This window comes from Ostrea edulis, chromosome 2 (genome assembly GCF_947568905.1).
Source record: "Ostrea edulis chromosome 2, xbOstEdul1.1, whole genome shotgun sequence".
Lineage (NCBI taxonomy): Eukaryota > Metazoa > Mollusca > Bivalvia > Ostreida > Ostreidae > Ostrea > Ostrea edulis.
Genome location: NC_079165.1, coordinates 18,949,750 through 18,974,239, shown reverse-complemented (window position 1 = coordinate 18,974,239; position 24,490 = coordinate 18,949,750). Strand labels below are relative to the sequence as shown.

The following is a 24,490-nucleotide window of genomic DNA, read 5'->3' as shown; positions in this document are numbered from 1 at the left end:
TTCTCGATTTTGAACAGCGCCCATACTAATAATATATGAGCAGTCTGACTGTGTTACTACCCGGAAGTTGTCATATTCACACTAAATGTAAGAATACAAAGAGAGATAACTCACGTTTTCGGAAAGGCCTATAGGCCTAAGTTTCTGTGCCAGACAGTTACAGTGTCTACTACCTGGTAAAATCTATATGAATGGTTATATCTATATGAATGGTTATATCTATATGAATGGTTATATTTATATGAATGGTTATATCTATAGGAATGGTTATATATATATCTATAGGAATGGTTATATCTATAGGAATGGTTATATCTATATGAATGGTTATATTTATATGAATGGTTATATCTATAGGAATGGTTATATCTATATCTATAGGAATGGTTATATCTATATGAATGGTTATATCTATATGAATGGTTATATCTATAGGAATGGTTATATCTGTATGAATGGTTATATCTATAGGAATGGTTATATCTATAGGAATGGTTATACAGGGGCGGATCCAGGAATTGTGGTTACGGGGGCACCACTTTATGAGACAGGGAGTCTGGGGCGAAGCCCTGGTGGGGGCCCAGGGGGCGAAGGCCCTGGAAGCTCCTGGATTTTAGAGATTTTATAGGGCTTGAAATATATCTCCTATTTAGTCTTTTGTACTATTTTTTTATCATTTTTTTATGAGGTTAAATTAATAAAATTACGCAAATTTTAAGGGTTTTTGGAAAAAATTAAGTTCTCCCAATAAAGTAATTCAAGAAATCAATAGATTTTGTCATTTATTTCTCCGGGAGTGGAAGAAATTATTGCTTCTTACATTGTTTAGTACATTTTTCTAAACAAGATACCACGATTTACCTCAAGTTTGAAAATTTTAGAGGGGGGGGGGGGGGGGGGGGGCGCCGGCTGCGCCCCATTAAACCCGCCACGTTTATATCTATATGAATGGTTATATCTATATGAATGGTTATATCATTCTTTGGTGGATTGACATTAAGTAGGAGGCCTACATGTAAATGCATGTATATCCTCGATAGAATTTGCATCTGACATGGATGATTTTTCGCTCAAGTGCCGAATTTGCATCTGACATGGATGATTTTTCGCTCAAGTGCCAATTTAGCTCTAAAAATTTACAAACCATTGACTAGTTATTAAAACGAGAGAGAAAAAAATGCATTAGATATTGGAAGAGAAAATCATTTATTTTGTTGCTGAATTTTAAGGACATACATCATCACTCATTCATTTGTTTGAAACAATAAATGCGCATTTCCCCGTCATCCAAGATATTAGTAATCGTAAAATAATCGACCTTTGCAGGTCACATATTTCATTTACTTCATGAATATTTATTTATTTTTTTTTAATTTTAAATCGACAAGTTGAATTTTAGGAAAGTTCTAAGAGGCCCTGTGATAACGCTCTAGGCCCTAGATAGAACAACTGGATCATGCATGTACACGTGTAATATACTTGCATGCTGTATTCAGTAAGATGATTTTGAACAGTGGAATGTGATACTACAAATATTACATCTCATTACATTGTACACATTTTTTTTTCGTTTATGTTTTACAGTTGTAAGCTGTCTTGGTTGCTGGATGTACAAGAAAATCATGAAAATGTCTGTATATAGGCCTACTAACTCATAGTACATTGAGATCATTATAACTCCTTTGAAATAACGAGATACATATGTAACTAACTCGTTATATCGAGATAATTAATGCGTTATATAGAATAGAATATGATTTATTTCCAAATTAGGACCCTCTCGGGCATACAGCATACAACATGATGATACTTATTTGTATTACATGTAAGTACCATGTAGTATAGAATAGAATAGAATATGATTTATTTCCAAATTAGGGCCTTCTCGGGCATACAGCATACATATGATTGTTAACATTTCAATGTGCAATGTTTATTACAAAAAAAAAAAAAAAAAAAAAAAAAAAAAAAAAAAAAAAAATGATGATAAAAAGAAAAGAACGAAACAAGAGCAAAATATACACTATTAGTATGAGCAATGTTCATACATGAGACATTTTGAACATGATAATACTTATTTGTATTACATGTAAGTACCACTGTGTATCCTAATGCAAAAGAGTCAGAAATACTCTCAGAAAAAATATATACATGTACATAACAACACTACATGTATATATATATATCGAGATAATCAAGTCGTTATATAACGATATTACTTCAAGTACATCATCGTGAAAACTACAGGCCTGAAATGATACGGGTACAGTAATATAAAACCACAGGCACTCGACGTTTTAAATATCTAGGCTATAATAAAAAAAATTGTCTTCCTGTAAACATATTATGTTTACAGGAAGACAATTTTTTTTATTATAGATATTTAAAACGTCGAGTGCCTGTGTATAAAACAAATCAAAAATCTAAAAAAAAAAAAAAAAAAAAAAAAAAAATTAAAAGTTAAACTTCTCTTTTAAAAAAAAAAATGAATATGGCCTACATCTGCAACTATTTAGATTTTTTTTATTTTTAAAAAAGGCCTAATGTCTCGTCATGTCATAATCTTAAAATGAATTTATGACCTACAATTGTCATAAAATTGAAATAGAGTTTAATATTTTGTCAATAAGAAACGCCTCTGACCTAACCGAGCCTCCTTTACGGGAATTCCCTATGGAGACTATTTTTAAAGTATTCTGACGTATTGGGGGAAAAATCGATTGCAGGAGAATCCCTGCATTTCAGCAAAGCAGTTAGCTAGAAGAGGCGCTGAATTTTCTTATCTTCGTAAACCAGGGATGTGTTTGTATAGCAGAATATGGGAGTGAAGTTCAATTACAAGACATATCATTTTACAAGAAGTCGACTCTGATTGGTTACCCTATGGCTGATATCACACTGAAGCTGATCTGGTATCGGCTAGGGGAGAGTTTCGACAAAATGGCGAATGCGGGCCAGGGAATTACGGCTTGGTTGTTTTCAGACTGGGACGACAATTTGCTGGATGTTTTGCTTTTCGGATGGATAGGATGGGCAGTGTTAGTTGTTATGATTGTCAATGCAGTGCTGACATTTTTCGGGCCTCTGAAACCCCGCGATAGTTGGGACCGCAGTACCACCGGGGTTACAGGGGCGATTGTAATAGAAAAACCCGGATCGGAATCCTGTCAGTGGTTAAACTCAGCTTTAAATTGGTTCTACTTGCATTATGACAAATTTCCAGAGTTCGTGGACGCATGGGTATTGGGTTTAAATGAACAGACAATCAAACTTGGGGTAAGTAAGCAAAATTAATGAAGAAAACAAGGAAAATCCTCCTAGATTCTAAAGGGGGACTGTCTCAAAGTACAATATTTGAGTTAATTTCGATAATTTAACTGCACAATAATTGTATTTCCAGCTTGTCATTCTGTCACACAAATTTACTGGTTGTAGGAATGATATTTGAAATGTTTGGCATTTTGAATGTGAGTGACCAACAGTATGTACATGTATTATAAAGAATATAATCAGATAATTTAGCATTTTTAGAAAGTTCAAATAGATTTAAGATCCAATATTTGGTTACCATTTTGAATACTTTGCCATGTCTTCAATGCAGCTGCATGAGGGCACCCTCTCCTCCCTCTTACTTGTAGCCATGCGGGTCTTAATGTTAAATGCAGCAGTGGGATCCAAATACTTCATGTCATCACAGCACTGTCTCGTTTGATTTTTTCTCTATGTACATGTTGTAATATAATTACTTACCCATGCCAGTGACAGCTATATATGACGTAATAAATAAAAACATTGAGGTGCAGACAGAATATTGATTACACTTTCCATTCACTTGAAAATTTCGTTGGTAATATTCGCACTAAGAAATTCACCTGATAGTGGGTTTTTTTAAAAGTCAATTGTTATGCAACAAACGGTGTGTGTTTTGCATTATATAGACAATCCAAATCTCTTTTGCAAAGAAAGATTTGTGTCACAGAGAGTTAAGATTCAACAACCTTGGGAGGAAGTGAAAATGAAAACTTCCATTGTATTTGTACATTAGAACACCTGCAGAATCATTCGACATAAATTAAGAAAAATTCCCTTGGACTATAGTACTAATTAGTAGTCAAGGTATGCACTTTTATATTAGATACCAGTAGTTAGTACACCATTCTGTTAATCCCAAGATAATTTGTAGCACAACCATAGGTATAATTTTTTTTTTAGTAATTACCATGATTACATTGATTACATGTACAGTTGCATAGACTCATAGGTATGTACATTATCACTTTGAAGGAAAGGAAGATATTATAAATATTCTTATGGTGCTCCATTTATGTTTGAGAAAAAAACATGCATTGCAAATATAGCGGTCAGACGGGTTTGATCGCCAGTGGCCAGATTAGCTCATTTGATAGAGCACCTGACTAGAGATTCAGGGGGCCCTGGTTCGAATCCCGTTGCATTTTCTCTGTGTTACATATGTTTACAGCCTTAGGCATCACACGTATCTTTATCATCATATCTAAAAGATATTTATCTCATCACCTTATAATAAATAGTTTACAACATTTGGCTGGTGTGTAACACACACAGGATGTAGCTTTTAGAGTTATCACACACACATATTCCCCAGGTGTATAATGAGGCAGTCAGGTATAAGGCAGAGTCATATGTGGCATTTATGAATTACATATTAATTGATCTAGCCTGTGTCTTACTTAGTCTGATTAAAATTTCATTATCTGCCATTGTAATTGTACTTCTAATACTGTGCAACCTATTAAATCAGACTATGTCGAAAAGGGGGCCAGATCATGCACTTTTGTTACAAAGGACTCATTCTCTCTTCTACATTGTGTCAATTGGCAAAATGAGCTGCCTTGCAAACATGTAATTATTTACACCGCTACAAGCACATTCCTCTCCACTGTTGAAAATTAAATCACATTTCATCCTCACTGACTGAATAATTATGATGAGTTGCCATAGAAACGGTGATGTTAGATACATTTGTTTGTAATTGTTATTTTTTGTAATAATCTCTCTTATCTTTTTACTGCCTGATAATGATAGATCTAGAGAGCAAGACTAATTCTGCAAATTCCTCATTTAATAAGGGAACAATTTGTGCATACAAAATTATCATCTATGGAGCTAAGCATCCTTGCATGTTGTTCATTAATCAGTTGTAATGTTTGTATTGCTGGCTTTATGCAGTATGTTACATGTTTCATACACTTTAATCTTTACACAGACTTCACTTGTACGTCATTAGATATTACTGCATGTTGTGTTAATCATGTTAATTAAGGGAACTTGCTATTTTCATTTTTTTATTCAATTAATCCAAGTATGGATCACATCAATCATGTTAAAATCAGATCCTTTGATTCACTTGCTTAAGGTAGTACTCTAATCGTCATAATGGCTGACTTCCTTTAAAAACATGGATGAAAAAATCGATATCAGCAATATTTGACTTTTCCTTTTCCATTTAAATACCTAGCTGAGTAGCTCAGTAGGTTAGAATACCGACTACTGAACTGTAAGGTCTCGGGTTCGAGTCCAGCAGGGGTTTTAAAAATTTTTTTAGAGTACCTTCTACTAAAACTGTATTTTTTGACAATATAAAGTCAATTTGAAAATTTTCAACTTCAAAATATTGTTCAACATATCCTCCACTTTTCATCTACATCAAATTTCTCTGGTGTAGCATACCTCCTTAATATTGATGCCAGTACATGTGAACGTGTTCAGTGTCAAGTTATACATATGTATAGATCTATATTTATCGGTAAATACACTGAAGAATCTTTACTGCAGATTTACAAGTCACTAGATTCAACCTGTGTGAGTGCAGGTAAAGTGATTACTTAACACATTTAAACTTTCAGCAAAATTGATTTTAGAGTCCGATAAACATATTCTATTTGGCAGGCCCCATCTCACTGATATATAAAGCATTTAGATGACCAATATGAATAAGTAGTATACTGTTATATTAACAGTGACCTGAAATGACCTTTGATCTGGCTTGACCCAGCGTGTGTGGTGCCTACAATAATGACTGTCTGAATGCTGCAGTGATTATGTAATTTCCTCATTTAGTTGCTCATTTTGTGTCTGGATGTCTGCAGTACTGAGTGATAGAATAAATATATCATCCTGATCATATACACAACTTTATTATGCTCAGAAGATAAGGAGAGTCACTCAGCTTCCAGCAAAAATAATATACAAATATTATAATAAACACAAGGAGAGGAGCATCTTGAAGTTCTCTGATGACAACATTCCAGAGAGATTTTACTCTTATTCATTTTAAACTTATAGAAATAAAACAGAACACCAACACATCATGAGAATGCACGATGAATTTATTTGGTTCCTTGTGAGAATCTTCCGCAAATTAAACCTCAAGGTGTTGGTCTTCAGCTTTGACTCTGTCTTATTCATTTTAAAAGATATAAATTTCAATTTTGAAAATACTTGAAGTTATGAATTTCGAAGCAATCACGCCATAGGCTTACGTTATGAAGCACGTTACTTAGGGCTTATTGAAATGTATGCTGGCACGAAGCATTGCAATTCATACCCTCGGGTATTTTCAGAAATGATTTTTTTCCCCTTTATTTACATTTTACTTTTATTTCTGTCAGAATTCTCAGTCGTCTACAAAGACGAACATGTACTATGTTTATCCAGTAGTTCTGCATTCGTCAGGGCGTGAAGCTAACTTTTTATGTCACCTGTCCAGCCGGACTGATGGGGTATAATTTCAACCAGTCTGCAGAAAAATTTACCAGTCCAAAAGAGTTTTTCAGAAATAATTAAACATATTTCGTTAATGTTATTAAAATGAAATTTAACTCAGTATGCCTCAGACAATGCTGTAACACTTAAATGTGGGATTTATATTTACGATCAGATTGTCTGATATATATACAGATCGAAGCATGCCAAATGTGTGTATAAAATTTCATAACTATATTTTCCAAAATGATGCTTTAGAAAATTAACCAGTCCCATCGGACTGACTAAAACAAATGTCAGTCCGCCCGCCAGACTTTTAACCAGTCAGTCAGACTGACGGGCATATGTTGATTTCGAGCCCTGTTCGTATGTGCATTGTTTACAACAGTAGTGCATTCATGAGGAAATGCATATCATTACAATTTGTAACAAACATTGGAAATATAAATATGATTCCATGATAATCTAGTTTGTTTGCATGTTGGGGGTAAATTGTGAAAACAATGAAAGCATGAGGGTAATAAATCAGAGAAGAAATTTACCCAGAATTCCACTGTTCTCATATTCACCCTTCATACAAACATTTATCTCTTATATTCATGACATATTGTGTAATTCATCTTTATATATATATTTTTAGATACATGTAAGTTATTTATGATGTGTTAAGTTGAAGGTGACATTTTAAACAATGAAACGTACATCAGAGGTTTGAATATCAAAAAGATAAAGACTGACTTTGGAAAGGTCATCGTGCATGTGTATCGCATGCAGAGTATATTTGCATGAAATGGGAAAGATTTGCCCCACATACAAGCCATGTTCAATGGGAAAGAAAATATTGATGGTTAACGTAGATTTGGGCATTATGCATATAAATCACCTAATTAAATTACCCTAATATCCATTAGCAAATACACAAGTTCCTTTGAAGTTGTTCTAGATGAGATAATGCAAGCCTGATTAACCACAGCTCTTTAATTATTGGTGATATATTAGATGACCATACACCATTTATTTCTACAGGGACCGGTACAACTGAAGTTTGAAAGAGTCAAGTCAGGAAGCCTGCCTCCCAAATTCAGTGACGTCAACTTTCAAGCAGGTCCAGAGGATAAATATGTGAGTAGCACATCAATCACCCCTAAAGCATCTCAAGAAGTAAACATGGCAACGACTTACAAAACATGGGAAATGGTGAATACCCAGGTGTTTGGTTGTTGTAGAGGGAGGTGTAGAATTGAAATCTGTTACTTATGTAGGTGATGTAGAACAGCAACTTCACTCCTTTATTTGATTAGAGTTCTCAGTCCCTGGCTATATTGCACACTGTAAACATCTGTGACATTAGATAGGATGTGACAGCAGCTTCATTTCCCACATAGAAAACAGTATAATCTAACATGAATCCCAGGAGGGATTTTGTATCTGTCACCAACATTTTTAAAGAGCATTTTTGAAAGTGCATGATCAGATGTTCAATCCAAGCTTTCCTTACAAATGGGGATATAGATCTGTCAAGATTTATTGATGCCGTCTGAAAAGATTCTTTTTGCCTCAGTAGTATGTATACTGGAACATGTTTGTAGATATCATTGATAGATGTAAAGCACGTAGAAGTATATGCACATGTAAATTTTACTGGAAAACAATCAACGATTTTGTTGCTGGAGGTTAAATTTACTAGTATATTGACAAGTTACTGATCAAATATCACTGCCATGTAAGGTGCAGATACAGTGTAGTTACTTTCAGCAGTGTAGTGGTCCTTAAATTAAAAAAAAAATTCATGGACTTTAATTCTTCAGACATGCTTGTAAGTATTGACCTGGACCCAGTAACTTGTCATTAACTCTAACTGACAGTTAAACTTTTGAGCAGTTGTAGTGTATAGTTATGATATATCAGGTCAAACTCGAGGTTTGTTCCATTTGACATGTTAAATTGAGTAAACTTAAGAAAGAATGGCTGCATACAGATCTTTCTTGACCTAAGGTAAAAAAAATTACTGAAAATCTATCCACAACTTTTAGAGGTATTTCGAGGAAAAACTTCAAAATATCAAACAAGAGTTCAAATTATTACAGTAAAACTTGCTTTTATGGAATTCCTGGGGATACCTATACCTTTATAAGTGAAATTTCTTGTATTCATCATGTTCATATAGAAGTTCTTTGTATTCAAGAAGTACAGTCAAACCTCATTATCTCAAACTCGATGGTGCCGAGAAAAAATTTGAGGGTTCAAAATATTGTGGGTCAAATACCTAAAGACAATGCAGTTGGGACTTCCAACTCGCTTCGACATATCCGTGGTATTCGAGGTATCAATGTTCGAGACCGAAGTTCAACTATACATGATATTTAAGAAGCATTAATTGAATGATCTTTTTTTTTTTTTTTTTTTTTTTACATATAATATGATATATCGTGTCAAACCTTGCAGACAAATTGAATAATGTATATTAAGGTATTATGATCATTGGTCTGCATGCTGTTTCATGTTATTTGTACAATAGATGTATATAATTTTTAAAAGAAAATCATTCTATGCCTATAACTCAGGCAAGAAAATGCAATCTCATTATAAGCAGCCTCTCTGTAGATTGTGTGTTTGAGTTCCGCAGATGTTTTGATTTTTTTCTTAATGATTTTACACTAATATTGTAAATTTTTTAGCGATCTTAAACTTCCGACACCTCAGCATTATTAGTATATCATACATATCCTGTAGATTTCATCGATGACCATTGTCATATAGATGTGTTACACCTCCTTAAGATATTTATTATATCATTAAAACAGTGTTAAAGATATGGCTATAACAGCTTAGCTATTTATTTTGTAGCGATCACCGCTGGGTTCGATCGCTGGTGGCCAGATAGCTCAGTTGGTAGAGCATCTGACCAGAGATTCAGGGGGCCTGGGTTGGAATCCCAGTCTTGTCCGTTGCATTTTCTCCTTTCCTGTTACATTTGGTGCCGTAGACCAGCCCCTGGAACTGGCAGGTGAAAATGCCTGCCAGGGGATTAAGATCCTGGGTTGATTAAGGAGGGAGGAATGTAGCGGTCAGCCAGGTTCAATATCTGGTGGCCAGATAGCTCAGTTGGTAGAGCACCTGACTAGAGATTCAGGGGGCCTGGGTTCGAATCCCAGTCTTGTCTGTTGCATTTTCTCCCTTCCTGTTACATTTTCATAATGATATAACTCATCACCTTTAGGTATTATGATTTGAACAGTGAAGTTCCTGAATTGGATGAATCTGGTGAATGTAATTAGTTTTGTGCTGATTTCTCTGCAGGTCGTCAAATGCAAGGTGGATTCTAAAGATCTGTCCTTTGCCATTTTTGCCTCCCAACAGACATCAGAGGGAGTCCGACTCACCAACTTGACAACCAGCATCCTTAAGCTGAAGGGATCAGTGAGTGTCAGCTATTTTTATTGTCCATATAGTCTTACTGCTGACTATGTAACAAATGTGTTATGAAAACGCAGCAAATGCTGGCACAAAAACTGGCACATTTGTGCAGATATACTTTCCCACTTTCTCAGTACATTTGTATATTATGACCAAAATGTTAAAGACATATATAAGTTCTACAAAGCTTTGCAAATCATTGAAAAGAAACAACGAACAAGATTTGGAGAAAACTGTCAACAAACTTGCATGTGTTGGGGAACTTGTTTCTCCCATACCCTCTCTAGATTTCAGAAGTGTGGGGTCAAAGTTTAGAATGGAACACAATGAAAAGTGTTAGAGGTGATGTAACATGCAGCATCAAATCACAAATTGCTACAAAGATCAGGCTTACTATTATTTATTTTCTGTTGTACAAAAAAAATAAAATGGGGAGGGGATAAAAACAAAAGTCCTTAAAGATAGAAATATGTAATTAAAAATTTTATTTTTAATTCAGGATGGAACCTTTTTTCAAAATCCTAAATTCAGTGATATAAAGTGTTATTGGTCAAAATTTGGATATACATTTGTAATGTAATGTTAATGAGAATAATATGAACTGTTTTTAAGGTCACAATTTCTTGCACAAGTTGCAAACTGGACTGACAATCTTGCAGTGTTCTCTGAGTTTGTTTACATTGGGTTGTTTTTTTTTATCAATGACCATCAACAAACTGCTGGTGGAAGAAATGAAAATAAAACCTGAATTTGGTATATTTATTTTTATTGGATTTCAGCCCAAATTAGGGTCAGTGCTCCCTAGAACAGAAAATAAAAAGATGTTGGCCTCAGTTTGTGTTGTTAAGCACTCTGAATCCTCTCAAACAGGAAAAGACATGGGAATAAACCTTGATAGGCTTAACCTGTTTCTAAGTCATGCAACAGTGTAATGGTAGTCTCATGTTGTATGGGAGTCATTTATCTTATAAGATAAAATTTGCAAAACAACTTCAAACACAATTCTCTCAATAACATGGTTTTTGAAATTACATAATTTCCTGAAACTGGAGAAAAACCAATAATTTGTATACTCTGGCATGCTTTTAGAAGAACAGGGATGATGATAATTTCTTGAATGTTTAGAAATTGTAAACATGCCCAGTAAAACATATGGATAATTGCATTTACCCCTCATCAAAATGCCTGATGTAAAGTAATTTATGTACTTCAAAAAAAAAACCCTCAATCTTCTTTTTATCATTAGATGCTGCAACAAACAAAATGTTCATGTGATGTGGTATATGTATTTTTTACAATACACTTACAATAAAACATGTTCAGTGAACAGTGTGTATACATGTTACATGTCTGATTTACATTGAGTGATGGTAAACCATTTTTTTCACAGCTTCGTGTGGAGTGCTTTAACCATGGCAGTGATATGATGGCTAAGGTTGCCTTTGAAGGTCGTCCTGACGTTCATATCGTTGGAAAACCTGTAAACCCTTACCAGGTAGGCATGGCTAGATCAACAGCATGCTTGCAATTCTTCATCCCCAGAAAAAAAAGAGAGAAATATATAGCTCCAGTGGCTGCCAAGTGTTTCCAGCCATTCTGATGTAGGCATTTTCCTATCTAATTATAGAATGGCTTATCTTCTACTGGGCTGTGGGGAAGAAATTTGAGTATTTATGTTTTGTGATAGTAGATTGGTACCACACTGTTATATTACAGCAGTTTATACCGAGAAATCTTTAGAAACTGGGAAACATCAAGGTACCATGTTTTACTATCTCAGGAAAAATCAGTGTTGAGTAATAGCTAATCAACCCATCAAAACAATGAAACAGTATGCCTGTCAGAAATTCAACACCATGCAGGATTATTCAATCGGTTTTGCTTTACTCTTGAATGTGCTAGGAGAATCTGACTTTTAATTCAGAAGTCCATGATAATTCAGAATTACCATAATGAACTCTCCAAGGTAATCTCTCAATGGCCCTATAAATAGTTAAGCACTGTAAGCATGGTATTTATCATTTAATTATTATTTTCCCTGTTAATATTGATCAGGATTTGAGTATTAGAGAGGGATGGGTGGTAAGTAAACACATGAGGATGTACATGTATTGACAAACCTGCCAACTGCTTACTCCATCGCACCTTTCTGTCACAAACACAGTCTTCACACAAGGTATAATTACGTGGTGGATCACAGTAACCATTAGGACTGAATTACTGAACGGAATCATGAAGTTAGATTTCAAATTAAAATTGATCAAAAAATACAGATATACATATACTCATTTTGCATTTTATGCTTCCTTACTTAACAGATTCAATTCTAATCCAGGTTGATAGTGCCTCCTCCAAGTGATGTGTGGCATGTCTTTTCATTCTTGAAATATAATTTTTTTTTTAACTCACCTGAGCTTAAAGATCAATTGTGCTTTTCTGATCAACACCAAACTTGGCACAGAGAAGCATCTTTGGCTGAAGGGTCTTCAAGTCTATTTAGAAATGGAGGACCACAACCAAAAAAAAGGGGGGGAGATAATTTAAAAAATGTTAAATATATGTAGGCCATAATGTTGTAATTTTAGGTCACATGAGTTACTCAAGTGACCTTTTGCTATTGGTCTGCATCCATCGACGTGTGTCATCTGTCATGAGTTAATAATTGAACAATTATTAACTTCTTGATAATTACCTTTCGAATTCTTTTCAAATTTGATATGGAGCATCTTTTGGAAAAGGGGGATATGAATTGTAAATTTCAGGACTCCTGCACCCCTAGGGCCTTAGGGTCAGAGCAAAAACTGCCAAAAATTGACAAATTTTCAAAAATCTTCTCTACAATCATATATCTGTAGGAAAATGTAAATGCATAGTCATGTAGAGCAGAGAAGCCTCTACCAAAGTTGTGAATTTCATGTTCCTTATAGTGTCTATGTGTAAAACATTTAAACTACATCTTCTTTGATGCTATTGATACTAAGATGAAACGAAATAGATTAGGAGCAGGTAGCCATTTACCAAAATTGTAAGTTTCATAAATCTAAGGGTAGGGGTTTTGGTTCCAGGGTGGGGCCAAAATTATCATAGTGATTATTGTCTTAATCATTTAAAAAACTTCTTTAATTTTACTGATACTGTATGAAAACTAAGCGCATATTTGGGAAAAGCAGAAAAGGATGCATGTACCAAAATTGTGAATTTTGTGACTCCAGGGTTCTAATTCTAGCTAGGGCAAGTCAAAAATAGTCATATCGTGTTAATATAACATACATCATTTTATGCAATGTCTTCCATCAGTATGGGCACTTTGGGGGGCATTTGTGTTTGAAGAATACATTTCTTTTGATACTGCTGCTGGAGTTATGTTTTATGCATGAAATTGCAACTGCTTAGGTGAGCAATGTGGCCTATGGGCCTCTTTTTACAATTCATAAGAACCAGAAAGGTATTAGTACATTTTCAGAAGTGTACCTGTACAGTGTTGGTTTTATCTATAGCTCTGTTTAGTCATGAATGCTCAGAATCTTCAGCTGGATATTTGAGTGTCTGTTCTCTCCAGAGCAGGTAACTGGTTTGTGTTGCCATAGTTATCTAGCAAACAGAATTGATAGCAGCAGACATTCTTATGATGGAAATGTCAGATATAAATTATATCAATGACTGTGGAAGAAAATCCTCACTTGAAGACGAGATGTTTTTTACACTCGCAACAAAATATTCCCTGATTTGTTTGAATGGTGTCTGCTATTTGATCAGTACAATAGCTACATTAAAATTGAATGCTCCCTATTCTAGGTGGTTACAATTATCAACATCTCAGTGTTTTCTTAAGTGATTTACAGAGTAGAGAGAAAGTTTGTAGTGAATACCAAGGAACATCTGCCAATATCAAACTAGCGAGGAATAAAATAGTGGAATTCTCGTTTGGTATTTAATCACCATTACAGTATCACTGTAGGAGCAAGAGGGGAATAAAGCAACATATTTATTAGTTATATTGTCTTTGGTACTGTACAGTTGTGAGATAAGATCCCTGTTAGATCTAGTTTTATACATGTCTTTGGCACTGTACAGTTGTGAGATAGAGATCCCTGTTAGATCTAGTTTTATACATGTTTTTGGTACTGTACAGTTGTGAGATAGAGATCCCTGTTAGATCTAGTTTTATACATGTCTTTGGCACTGTACAGTTGTGAGATAGAGATCCCTGTTAGATCTAGTTTTATACATGTTTTTGGTACTGTACAGTTGTGAGATAGAGATCCCTGTTAGATCTAGTTTTATACATGTCTTTGGCACTGTACAGTTGTGAGATAGAGATCCCTGTTAGATCTAGTTTTATACATGTCTTTGGTACTGTCCAGTTGTGAGATAGAGATCCCTGTTAGATCTAGTTTTATACATGTCTTTGGTACTGTACAGTTGTGAGATAGAGATCCCTGTTAGATTTAGTTTTATACATATCTTTGGCACTGTACAGTTGTGAGATAGAGATCCCTGTTAGATTTAGTTTTATACATGTCTTTGGCACTGTACAGTTGTGAGATAGAGATCCCTGTTAGATCTAGTTTTGTACATGTTTTTGGTACAGTTGTGAGATAGAGATCCCTGTTAGATCTAGTTTTATACATGTCTTTGGTACTGTACAGTTGTGAGATAGAGATCCCTGTTAGATCTAGTTTTATACATGTCTTTAGTACTGTACAGTTGTGAGATAGAGATCCCTGTTAGATCTAGTTTTATACATGTCTTTAGTACTGTACAGTTGTGAGATAGAAATCCCTGTTAGATCTAGTTTTGTACATGTCTTTGGTACTGTACAGTTGTGAGACAGAGATCCCTGTTAGATCTAGTTTTATACATGTCTTTGGTACTGTACAGTTGTGAGATAGAGATCCCTGTTAGATCTAGTTTTATACATGTCTTTAGTACTGTACAGTTGTGAGATAGAGATCCCTGTTAGATCTAGTTTTATACATGTCTTTGGCACTGTACAGTTGTGAGATAGAGATCCCTGTTAGATCTAGTTTTATACATGTCTTTGGTACTGTACAGTTGTGAGATAGAGATCCCTGTTAGATCTAGTTTTATACATGTCTTTGGTACAGTTGTGAGATAGAGATCCCTGTTAGATCTAGTTTTATACATGTCTTTGGCACTGTACAGTTGTGAGATAGAGATCCCTGTTAGATTGTAGATTTAGTTCTATGTATTATTTCTTCATTGTTACCTGTAGTTCTTGTGAAAAGTGTTGCTTAGTAACAAATGAAAAACTGTGGCATTATTTTTCATTACTTGCTAGGGATTCATTTCAGAGTCCATTTAGAAAGACATATTTGACATTTAAGAAAGATTGAGTATTGAATTTCTTGAAGTTACCCTGTAGTTTTCTAGGACAGATCACTGCACACGCTGCAATGCAGGGAAATGTGATACACATTGAGTATTTGCCAATTCTGCTATTCTTTTCAGGTTTAGTATGAAACGTCTTTGGGACAAGGGGAAATTATTGTAAATTTGAGGACTCTTGCACCCCTGGGGGGGGGGGGGGGTCAAAAACTGCTAAAGATTTACCACCTTTCAAAAATCTTCTCTACAACTGCACATCTGTTAATAAAAAAACTAAATGCATAATCATGTAGAGCAGGATGTCCTCTACCAAAATTGTAAAAGATCATTGCACTAAATTAAGCTATGAGACTTGGGTTTTGGTGGAAAATAATGTTTCGAAGTCTACTGTTTTTGTACCAGACATATTAAGGTAACTCCATACTCAAATCATTATCTGATAAAAGTATAGACGGTGTATTTATTTCAATTTATTAACTAAACTATCAAATTAATCGTACCAGGTCATTGCACTTTTTAAGATGCCAGAAATATATAGAATCTTTTATCAACATCAGAAAATTACAATTCCTTAAACAGCATTATCAAAATTTCACAAAAACTGGTTATAACGATATAATAGTACTTATAACAATTTCATGAAACTGTTCCTTTACAAAAATATACAAAATGTCTGTGAAATATAAAGGAAATCTATCGCATAATGGACTTGATAAAGAAACAAATCAAAACGGAGTTACTGCCCTTGGATCCAATATTTTGAAGCATTTTATTGATTATTCGTATATAACTTAAGACTTTTGAAATATTTAATGTTAAACAAGATCTTTTACAATAACTATTGGAAATGACTCCAACAAAATTTATGTTACTATCCTGTGCTCTCCAACGACACACACACACACACACACACAATGAAAGCATATCGAGCACAAGAATGTCATCATTGATAATAATAATAATAAATATTAAGTAATAATAATAAGAATAAATCATTGATTTTGCATAATATTCTGATGTCACATGAGGGTTGTATTACTTTAAACAAAGACTTCATAGCAGGGTTTGGTTATATCACATGAAAGTGTTACAATTAAGACTTCAGAGCAGGGTTTGGTTATATCACATGAAAGTGTTACAATTAAGACTTCAGAGCAGGGTTTGGTTATATCACATGAAAGTGTTACAAGCGACACTTGTTTGTGAGACATGGGTCTAGCTGGTTGGGAGGGGGGGGGGGGGGGGGGGGGGGGGGGAATTTTATGCAGGTTAAGTTTCATTGGCTTAAATTGTTCACATAGAAATAGAATTTGTACGAACAACTTTGTACAGAATTTGTGTTTCATTTCTAACTTACACATATCCAAAGGGCAACGTTGAACAATCTCCGTTTCATAATTTAAAAAAAAAAATCTCAAATGTTCAAGTAATCTACATTGTTTAGTGACCGGTCTGACATTATTCTCACTTTACCCACATGACATTCTTGTGTTTGATATGCTTTAATTGTGTGTGTGTGTTGTTGGAGAATTCCTGAGTGTGTATGCATGTAATGAGGGCTAACCAGGTTCTATTGTGTGATTTGACATTATGTTTAACTGTTATTCTTTGTAGAAGCGTGGGGTATGTCTTCCATGCTGATACTGTATAAGAACTAAATACATATTTAGGAAAAGCGGAAACAAATGTGCAATTAAATCAAAATTGTAAATTTCACAACCCGAAGGTTCTGACTCTAGGTCAGGTCCAAAATAGTCATATAGTGCTCATGTTACATATGGTAAAACGCAGCGGTCACCTCTGTGAAGCAGTCCCTTGTCTCATGCACTTTATTCCCTTTCAATGAAAAATGTATAGTGGCAGTATATTGTGACAGTGTATAGTGTACAGTGGCAGTGTATAGTGGCAGTGTACAGTGGCAGTGTACAGTGGTAGTGTATAGTGGCAGTGTATAGTGGTAGTGTACAGTGGCAGTGTATAGTGGTAGTGTACAGTGTCAGTGTATAGTGGTAGTGTACAGTGGCAGTGTATAGTGGTAGTGTACAGTGGCAGTGTATAGTGGTAGTGTATAGTGGTAGTGTATAGTGGCAGTGTGTAGTGGCAGTGTATAGTGACAGTGTACAGTGGCAGTGTACAGTGGTAGTGTATAGTGACAGTGTGTAGTGACAGTGTATAGTGATAGTGTACAGTGGTAGTGTATAGTGGTAGTGTATATTGACAGTGTATAGTGGTAGTGTACAGTGGCAATGTATATTGACAGTGTATAGTGGTAGTGTACAGTGTATAGTGGTAGTGTATAGTGGTAGTGGTCAGTGTATAGTGGTAGTGTACAGTGGCAGTGTACAGTGGCTGTGTATAGTGGCAGTTTTGAATTGTCACTTAAATCCAAGGTTTATCTTCCAAATGTGGCTATTTAGTTAATGAATGCACTGTCTTTATATAAACAACTGATTAAGCATGAAGTGATCTCGAGAACATAATCGGTCTAATTAGGTCAATTTTGAACAGTTGGATGATCAATTAAAGTTATCTATTTAACTTAGCATATCATAATGAGTTGTTTTTTAAAATACACAATAAAGCAAGGGTCTTCATTTCAAACAAAATGGCAGAAAAGGGTTGGGAAAATCAACTTATGAAAAATGGAAAACTGAAATAGTAAGTGATGTAGAAAGCACCTGCTGAACAAAATCACCATTTTTTTCAAAAAGTGAATATCATGTACAATTCTATGTGAATTTGTCTTCTTCAATAGATTATAATGTTTTAAATGTTGTTGTTTATTATGTAGCAATCTGTATGCATTTACATGCATATAACTGCACTTATATGCATGTTGTATTGTAAATCATAGAAATCTAAGTTTTGTTTGATAAAGTGCAACTGTATTTAAGAGGTCACGTCACTTTAAAGGTCACTGTTATTGAATCTCGTTGATGACTGTTTAATACAGGTTTGACTGTATATTATATTACGTACCCCAGTAAAGTCTTTCATCAGTATTAGCACTTTTGGGGGCATTTAATTCTGTTTTAAGAACACATATTGTTTGATACTGCTGCTGAACATTAGAATTTAGCTTAGATATGCAGAACAGAACAGTTATTATAGATTCCGTAGCCCTTGGGGCTTTGGGGCTAGTGATACTTTTAACTAATACTCAGGTGACTGATCAGGCCTGTAGGCCTCTTGTTGATAGGAATCAAACAAACTCAATTCCTGAATTTGCTCACAGGCACATGGTGTCTGGATACTATGACACCCCCCTTCCCCACTTGAATTAACACAGAAATAAGAAATTGATGCAGTACTGACAAAAAAACAGTGTACAAAAATTCATTATATGAAAGACTAGGAGGTTGTTACTGTTCACTATGAATCTATCAGATATGACAGTTAATATGTGTACAAGAAATTTATCTATCTCTAGTGTATTAATACAAACCATGCTATCAGGTAAAGTGGCAACCTGTTATTATTTTGTTTTCTGTGTATTGCAGGACCCCCACTATTATTTTGTTTTCTGTGTATTGCAGGACCCCCACTATTATTTTGTTTTCTGTGTATTGCAGGACCCCTGCTATTATTTTGTTTTCTGTGTATTGCAGGACCCCCGCTATTATTTTGTTTTCTGTCTATTGCAGGACCCCTCCGATTTGGTGGACATTGAGGTGGTGGAGGAGGTGGTCAGAAATGCCATCTGTCTGGCCACCACAGAATTCAACATCACCAAATGGATTACCGGCCAGTCCCAAAATATCCCTCGAGTTTGTGGGGGGTCTCCAGTATCCCCAGTCTCCCCAAAGCCCCACACAGAGGACGCCTTCAAACCGATCGAAGCCAAGCAGACACAAAGTGCTGTAAGTGGCTTAGATGAAATCTCTCATATTTCAAGGGACAGGTTTACATGTATATTAATTTTTCTATTGCTGCTATGAAGTGGATGGATGAGTGAGAGGTAGAATGAATTTTGGGCATTTCATTTCAATTTCTTTATGATTATCTGATATATCTGTTTTCTGACATATTTTTTCTGAAGATTTTAGCCATAGATTTAAAACAAAATACCATCAAATAATGTTTTCAATTTCATTGATATTTTTTTAAAAAACTAATTAGAATGTCTATTTAAGTCTTTTAGCCATGTTTTATTAGGATATTCATATCATCAAAATCACAGTGAAATTAAGGCTCTAGACCTGTTTTCAAACAATACACCTTTTTCATCATTCCAGAAAAAATTGCAAAAAATTCACATGAAATATTTGAGAGTTTATATCACTCTTTCGGTGGTGAAATCATACTTCATATGAGGTGTTTTAATGAGCCATTTGATAAAATTTTGATGTAATCAGCCACCTTAAAGATATCTTCAATTCTTAGAGTTTATGTTAATTTGGTGCTCCACGAGTCTGAATTGTGTTACAGTATTCAGATAAAGTTTGTTACTTCTGTGTATCTGAAGTCATTAAAGTGTGTCAAGCATTGTAAGGTGGGCTTTTGTTGGAAAATCATTTCAACAGATATATTTCTGTTTTATTTATCATCAAATCGATGTTTCACTTCCCTTTGAAGCCTACACAAAGATTTACAATTGCCTAGGGAAGTAATTTGCCCCCCCAAAAAGCTTTCTTCTGGGAGTCATCATTAAGTTCCTGCATGTCAATTTTTTTTATGAGGAAATCATTGATTATCCATTCAGATTTCTCATTTGAATTTTGGTGTGTTGTGATTTAAAGGTCACATAATGAAACAAGATGCCTATTGGCTACAAGACTTGTATATATATAAGTATTGGAGCCCTAATTGTGGTCCCACACTGAGTATTGAAGCCCAATTTGTGGCCCCACACCAAGCATTGTGGCCCCACACTCAGCTTTGGAGCCCTTTATTGTAGCCCCACACTAAGCAGAAACTCGTGAATGAGCATCTATACCTACATTTTGACATACTGAAATTTTAAAAGTTGTTGCTATTGAAAATTCTCTTAAGATTCCTTCCGGGAATGAACCTGTGCACACTGGCAAACTGTCACAGATTCCGGGAATGGACCTGTGCACACTGGCAAACTGTCACAGATTCCGGGAATGAACCTGTGCACACTGGCAAACTGTCACAGATTCCGGGAATGGACCTGTGCACACTGGCAAACTGTCACAGATTCCGGGAATGAACCTGTGCACACTGGCAAACTGTCACAATGACCTTGAAGTTCTTGAGAATGAAGATTTTTAGAATATTTTTCCTGTATACATTATTATTGACATATTTTTCCTACAGATTCTATAGAGAGACTACCTGGGCTTTCACCGAGCCATAAAAAGCCCACATTGTAAAAGCCTAGGGATTTCTGATGTCGTAAATCCATAAAACAGTTGTGATATGACGTCTAGCTGTTTGGGGGCGAGATCAAAAGATTGATGTTGGATAAAAATCTAAATTCAGATAGTTAGGGGAGGAGGAGGAGTAAAAATCTCCATAAGTTTCTGTCATCTGACATCAATTACACTTTAGTGGATAAAGAAAAAAAACAAGTGACTGTTAAAAATGCATGATATTATTACATATTAATGAACATTTAATAGTTTTAATGTACTCTTTATTTGTAAATAAGTAATAGAAAAGGTATACAGAGTGTTATTTATATTGGTATGCTTTTACTTGTTAATCAATCAGTTTAAACATTCATCATATTTAGTTTTATGGAGGGGGGGGGGTGTCTTGATGAAAACTATGTGAATTTAGTTTTTTGTCAGTCATTGAACTTTTGATCTCGCCCCTTACAAATAATAATGGAAGTAAACACTACTGAAAATGTAAACAAATGTGTGCTTCTAAAATAAGAAATGCATAGAATTTGAAAAAAATATATATAAAAAAAAAGAATGAATATCAGGAAACATATGCATGTTCTGTACACATTAAAGCTTTACTGCACAAAAACCTCAGGCGTATTTCTCAATATTCAATCAACAACCATTAAATATCCAAACCTGGTACATGTGTTTCTCATGGAAACTCTGCATACAAAGATCTGACATATTCCGACTAGAGATTACAGCGCGGATCAGTCTAATTAAAATTAGACTTCTTAGATCCGCGCCGTATACTCTGCGTAAGAAGATCTGACATAACCTGACTAGGGGTCATGTTCATGTGAACTTTATGTCAGCCAATCAGCGCATTTATTCTGAAATCGTCGGTGTTCACAATTCTAGGAAAATGGTTGCGATTGTTTGGTTTAAAAGAAGAAACATCGCAGCTAGACGTGACGTCACAATGCACCGTTTACGTCGACTGGCGTTATATTCCTCACATTAATTAAGTAAACCATCTTGAAAACTATTCAAATCGTACCCATCCATATTCATTCATAAATCGCAATTCACAATTAATTTAATTTGGGTGTATTTTATATCGTACGTTTTGTTGTTTGTATGAACGGAATAAATTGGGCATTATTGCGAAAGATTGAAATTCCTTGTGTGAGAATATACAATTTTTTTATGTGGAATAAACTTCTTGAAAGAGATTACAGCACCTCGGTTACAAATTTCCGAGAACCGCCTAAATAGCCATCATTGTCTGTATGGCGTAATCTGATTGGCTGATAGTTCTCATGAATATTCCAAGCCAAAGGTCATGTGGACATATGACCCTCTATGGGGTTATGTCAGTTCCTGTTGTAGCGATTGTGAGCGAATTTTTGGATCTGATTTTAATTAGATTGAGCGCAGATCTAAGAAGTCTTGATTTTAATTAGATGGACATATTTCCAGTGATTAAGGGAGACGCCTATTGTTTTTCTTGTTCAGTAAATGGTTAACTTTGTGGGTAAGACTAGGATCATCTAATTTGATACATTACATTCAACCATCATATATGGGTTGTATTATAGTATATGGTACAGTATATCTGTATGTCTGTCTGTTCACCAATCATCACTTTGTGGAAGGATCTATGAGAATAAAACCTGGTACACATGTTTTCATCGTGAGAGGAAGAGACCTGTTATTTCTCAAGGTTAAAGGTCAAGATCATACTTGTATGGGTAGTCAAGGAGGATAAACAGTACAAATAAGGCTAGGATCATCAAACTCGGTGAACATGTTCCCCATGGTGTTGGTGCAATGTATGTTTTGAAAAGTAATAATTTTGCTTGTGAAGTTATACTTTAACCGAGTGAAATCTTTTGTTCATTTGATAGTTACCCCGCCTGTTATTGCACCTCGGTCTCTGTCCATTGCTGTGCGTTAACAATAATTGAACATTTTTAACTTCTTCTTGATGACTACTTTTCCAATTCTTTTCAAATTTGGTATGGAGCATCTTTGGGACAATGGAACTTAAATTGTAAATTTCTGGACTCCAGGACCTTTTGGGTGAGGCAAAATCTGCCAAACATTGACAAATTTTCAAATATTTTCACTACAACTGTACATCTGTAAGAAAAACTAAAATCATAATCATGTAGAGCAGGAAAGCCTCTACCAAAATTGTAAATTTCATGATCCCTGGGGTAGAGGACCTGACTCCAGGGTGGGGCCAAATTTGGCATGTAGTGTTTATCATATGAATGCTTTAATTTTGCTGATACTATATAGATTTAAAACTAATTGCTTTAATTTTGCTGATACTATATACTAGATTTAAAACTAAATGCTTTAATTTTGCTGATACTATATAGATTTAAAACTAAATGCTTTAATTTTGCTGATACTATATAGATTTAAAACTAAATGCATATGTATAGGTAAAGCAGAAAGGGTTGAACCAAAATAATGAATTTGCAACCACAGGATTCTGACCATAGAGCGGTTCCAAAATAGTCGTAGGGTGTTAATAGAGCAGTGTATTGTGTAAAGTCGTTCATCAGTATGGGCACTTTGGGGGTATTTCTGTTTTAAAAACACATTTTGTTTTATACTGCTGCAGAATATTAGTATTTAACTTTGAAATGGGCACTTTGGGGTATTTCTGTTTTAAGAACACATTTTGTTTTATACTGCTGCAGAATATTAGTATTTAACTTCGAAATGGGCACTTTTGGGGGTATTTGTGTTTTAAAAACACATTTTGTTTTATACTGCTGCAGAATATTAGTATTTAACTTTGAAAATTATCACAGATTTTGAAGCCCTTCGTCTTAGTGATACTTTTAACTAATACTCAGGTGACTGATAAGGCCTGTGGGACTAGTGATACTTTTAACTAATACTCAGGTGACCAATAAGGCCTGTGGGCCACTTATTTTTATGAATTATTGTGGTCAATTCATGAATATGTATATATATGACACCCTTCCCTCCTCCTTCCCTGATAAAATTTGTTGCTGTGTATGATTATAATATTCTTACCATGACTATTCAAACATACTCAGTAGTAACAGAAAGATGCATTTCACAGGACATATTGCAAACCTGTGACACTGTCTTAATAGATATTGAAAATATTCATTGCCTTTATTCCAAGTGTTTGTGTGCTGCGCCCATGTTTGGTATGTAAGTTTGGTTTTGAAAATGCTTCGAGACGTACTCGAAAAATCATGAGAGTATGTGTTCCAATGAGGTATGAGAAAGAATTCGGGAAAGATTTATTACCGTGACTATTACAGTACAAAGAGGATGTGAGTAAGATTTGGAGCATGAGAAAGTGCTTGGAAAAGGTATATAACCTCCAGGCCTGTTCCTGTTTTAATTGCTTTTGGAAAACACCACCTCATATTTGTGCCCCAAATATATGCATGTATGGCATTTATTTTATTTTCAGTTCCAGTCACCAAACTCAAGCTTTGCTGTCCCTCCCCTCAGAACAAACAAGACCTCCGACGAAAAACGGCTTCTAGTCAAGGTCATTAAAGCGAGTGGACTGGCAGCTAAAGGTGCCACAGGTAGGAGGGGAATCCACAGACATTCCCCGTCAGTATGAATAAATTGCATGGTGGAAGACTCAATAAATATAAATCCTCTTTAAAAAATTT

The 24,490-nt window shown here is 34.9% G+C and overlaps 1 protein-coding gene across 14 annotated transcripts in view; it reads left to right on the top strand.

The window, feature by feature from the left end:
- Window positions 1-2,706: 2,706 nt before the first annotated feature.
- Window positions 2,707-24,490, top strand: part of LOC125680255 (C2 domain-containing protein 2-like) — a 39,955-nt gene continuing 18,171 nt past the window's right edge. For 8 of the 14 annotated variants that reach the window (XM_048919696.2, XM_048919703.2, XM_048919700.2 and 5 more), the window contains exons 1-7: window positions 2,712-3,276; window positions 7,771-7,866; window positions 10,045-10,164; window positions 11,552-11,656; window positions 12,217-12,243; window positions 19,155-19,370; window positions 24,280-24,400. In XM_048919696.2, the coding sequence (XP_048775653.1) occupies window positions 2,884-3,276; window positions 7,771-7,866; window positions 10,045-10,164; window positions 11,552-11,656; window positions 12,217-12,243; window positions 19,155-19,370; window positions 24,280-24,400 (1,078 nt within the window). In that variant the 5' untranslated portion in view covers window positions 2,712-2,883. Of the gene's footprint in view, window positions 3,277-7,770; window positions 7,867-10,044; window positions 10,165-11,551; window positions 11,657-12,216; window positions 12,244-19,154; window positions 19,371-24,279; window positions 24,401-24,490 lie in introns of all 14 variants that reach the window. The other 6 variants (XM_056156285.1, XM_056156288.1, XM_056156287.1 and 3 more) reach the window with 3 other exon arrangements.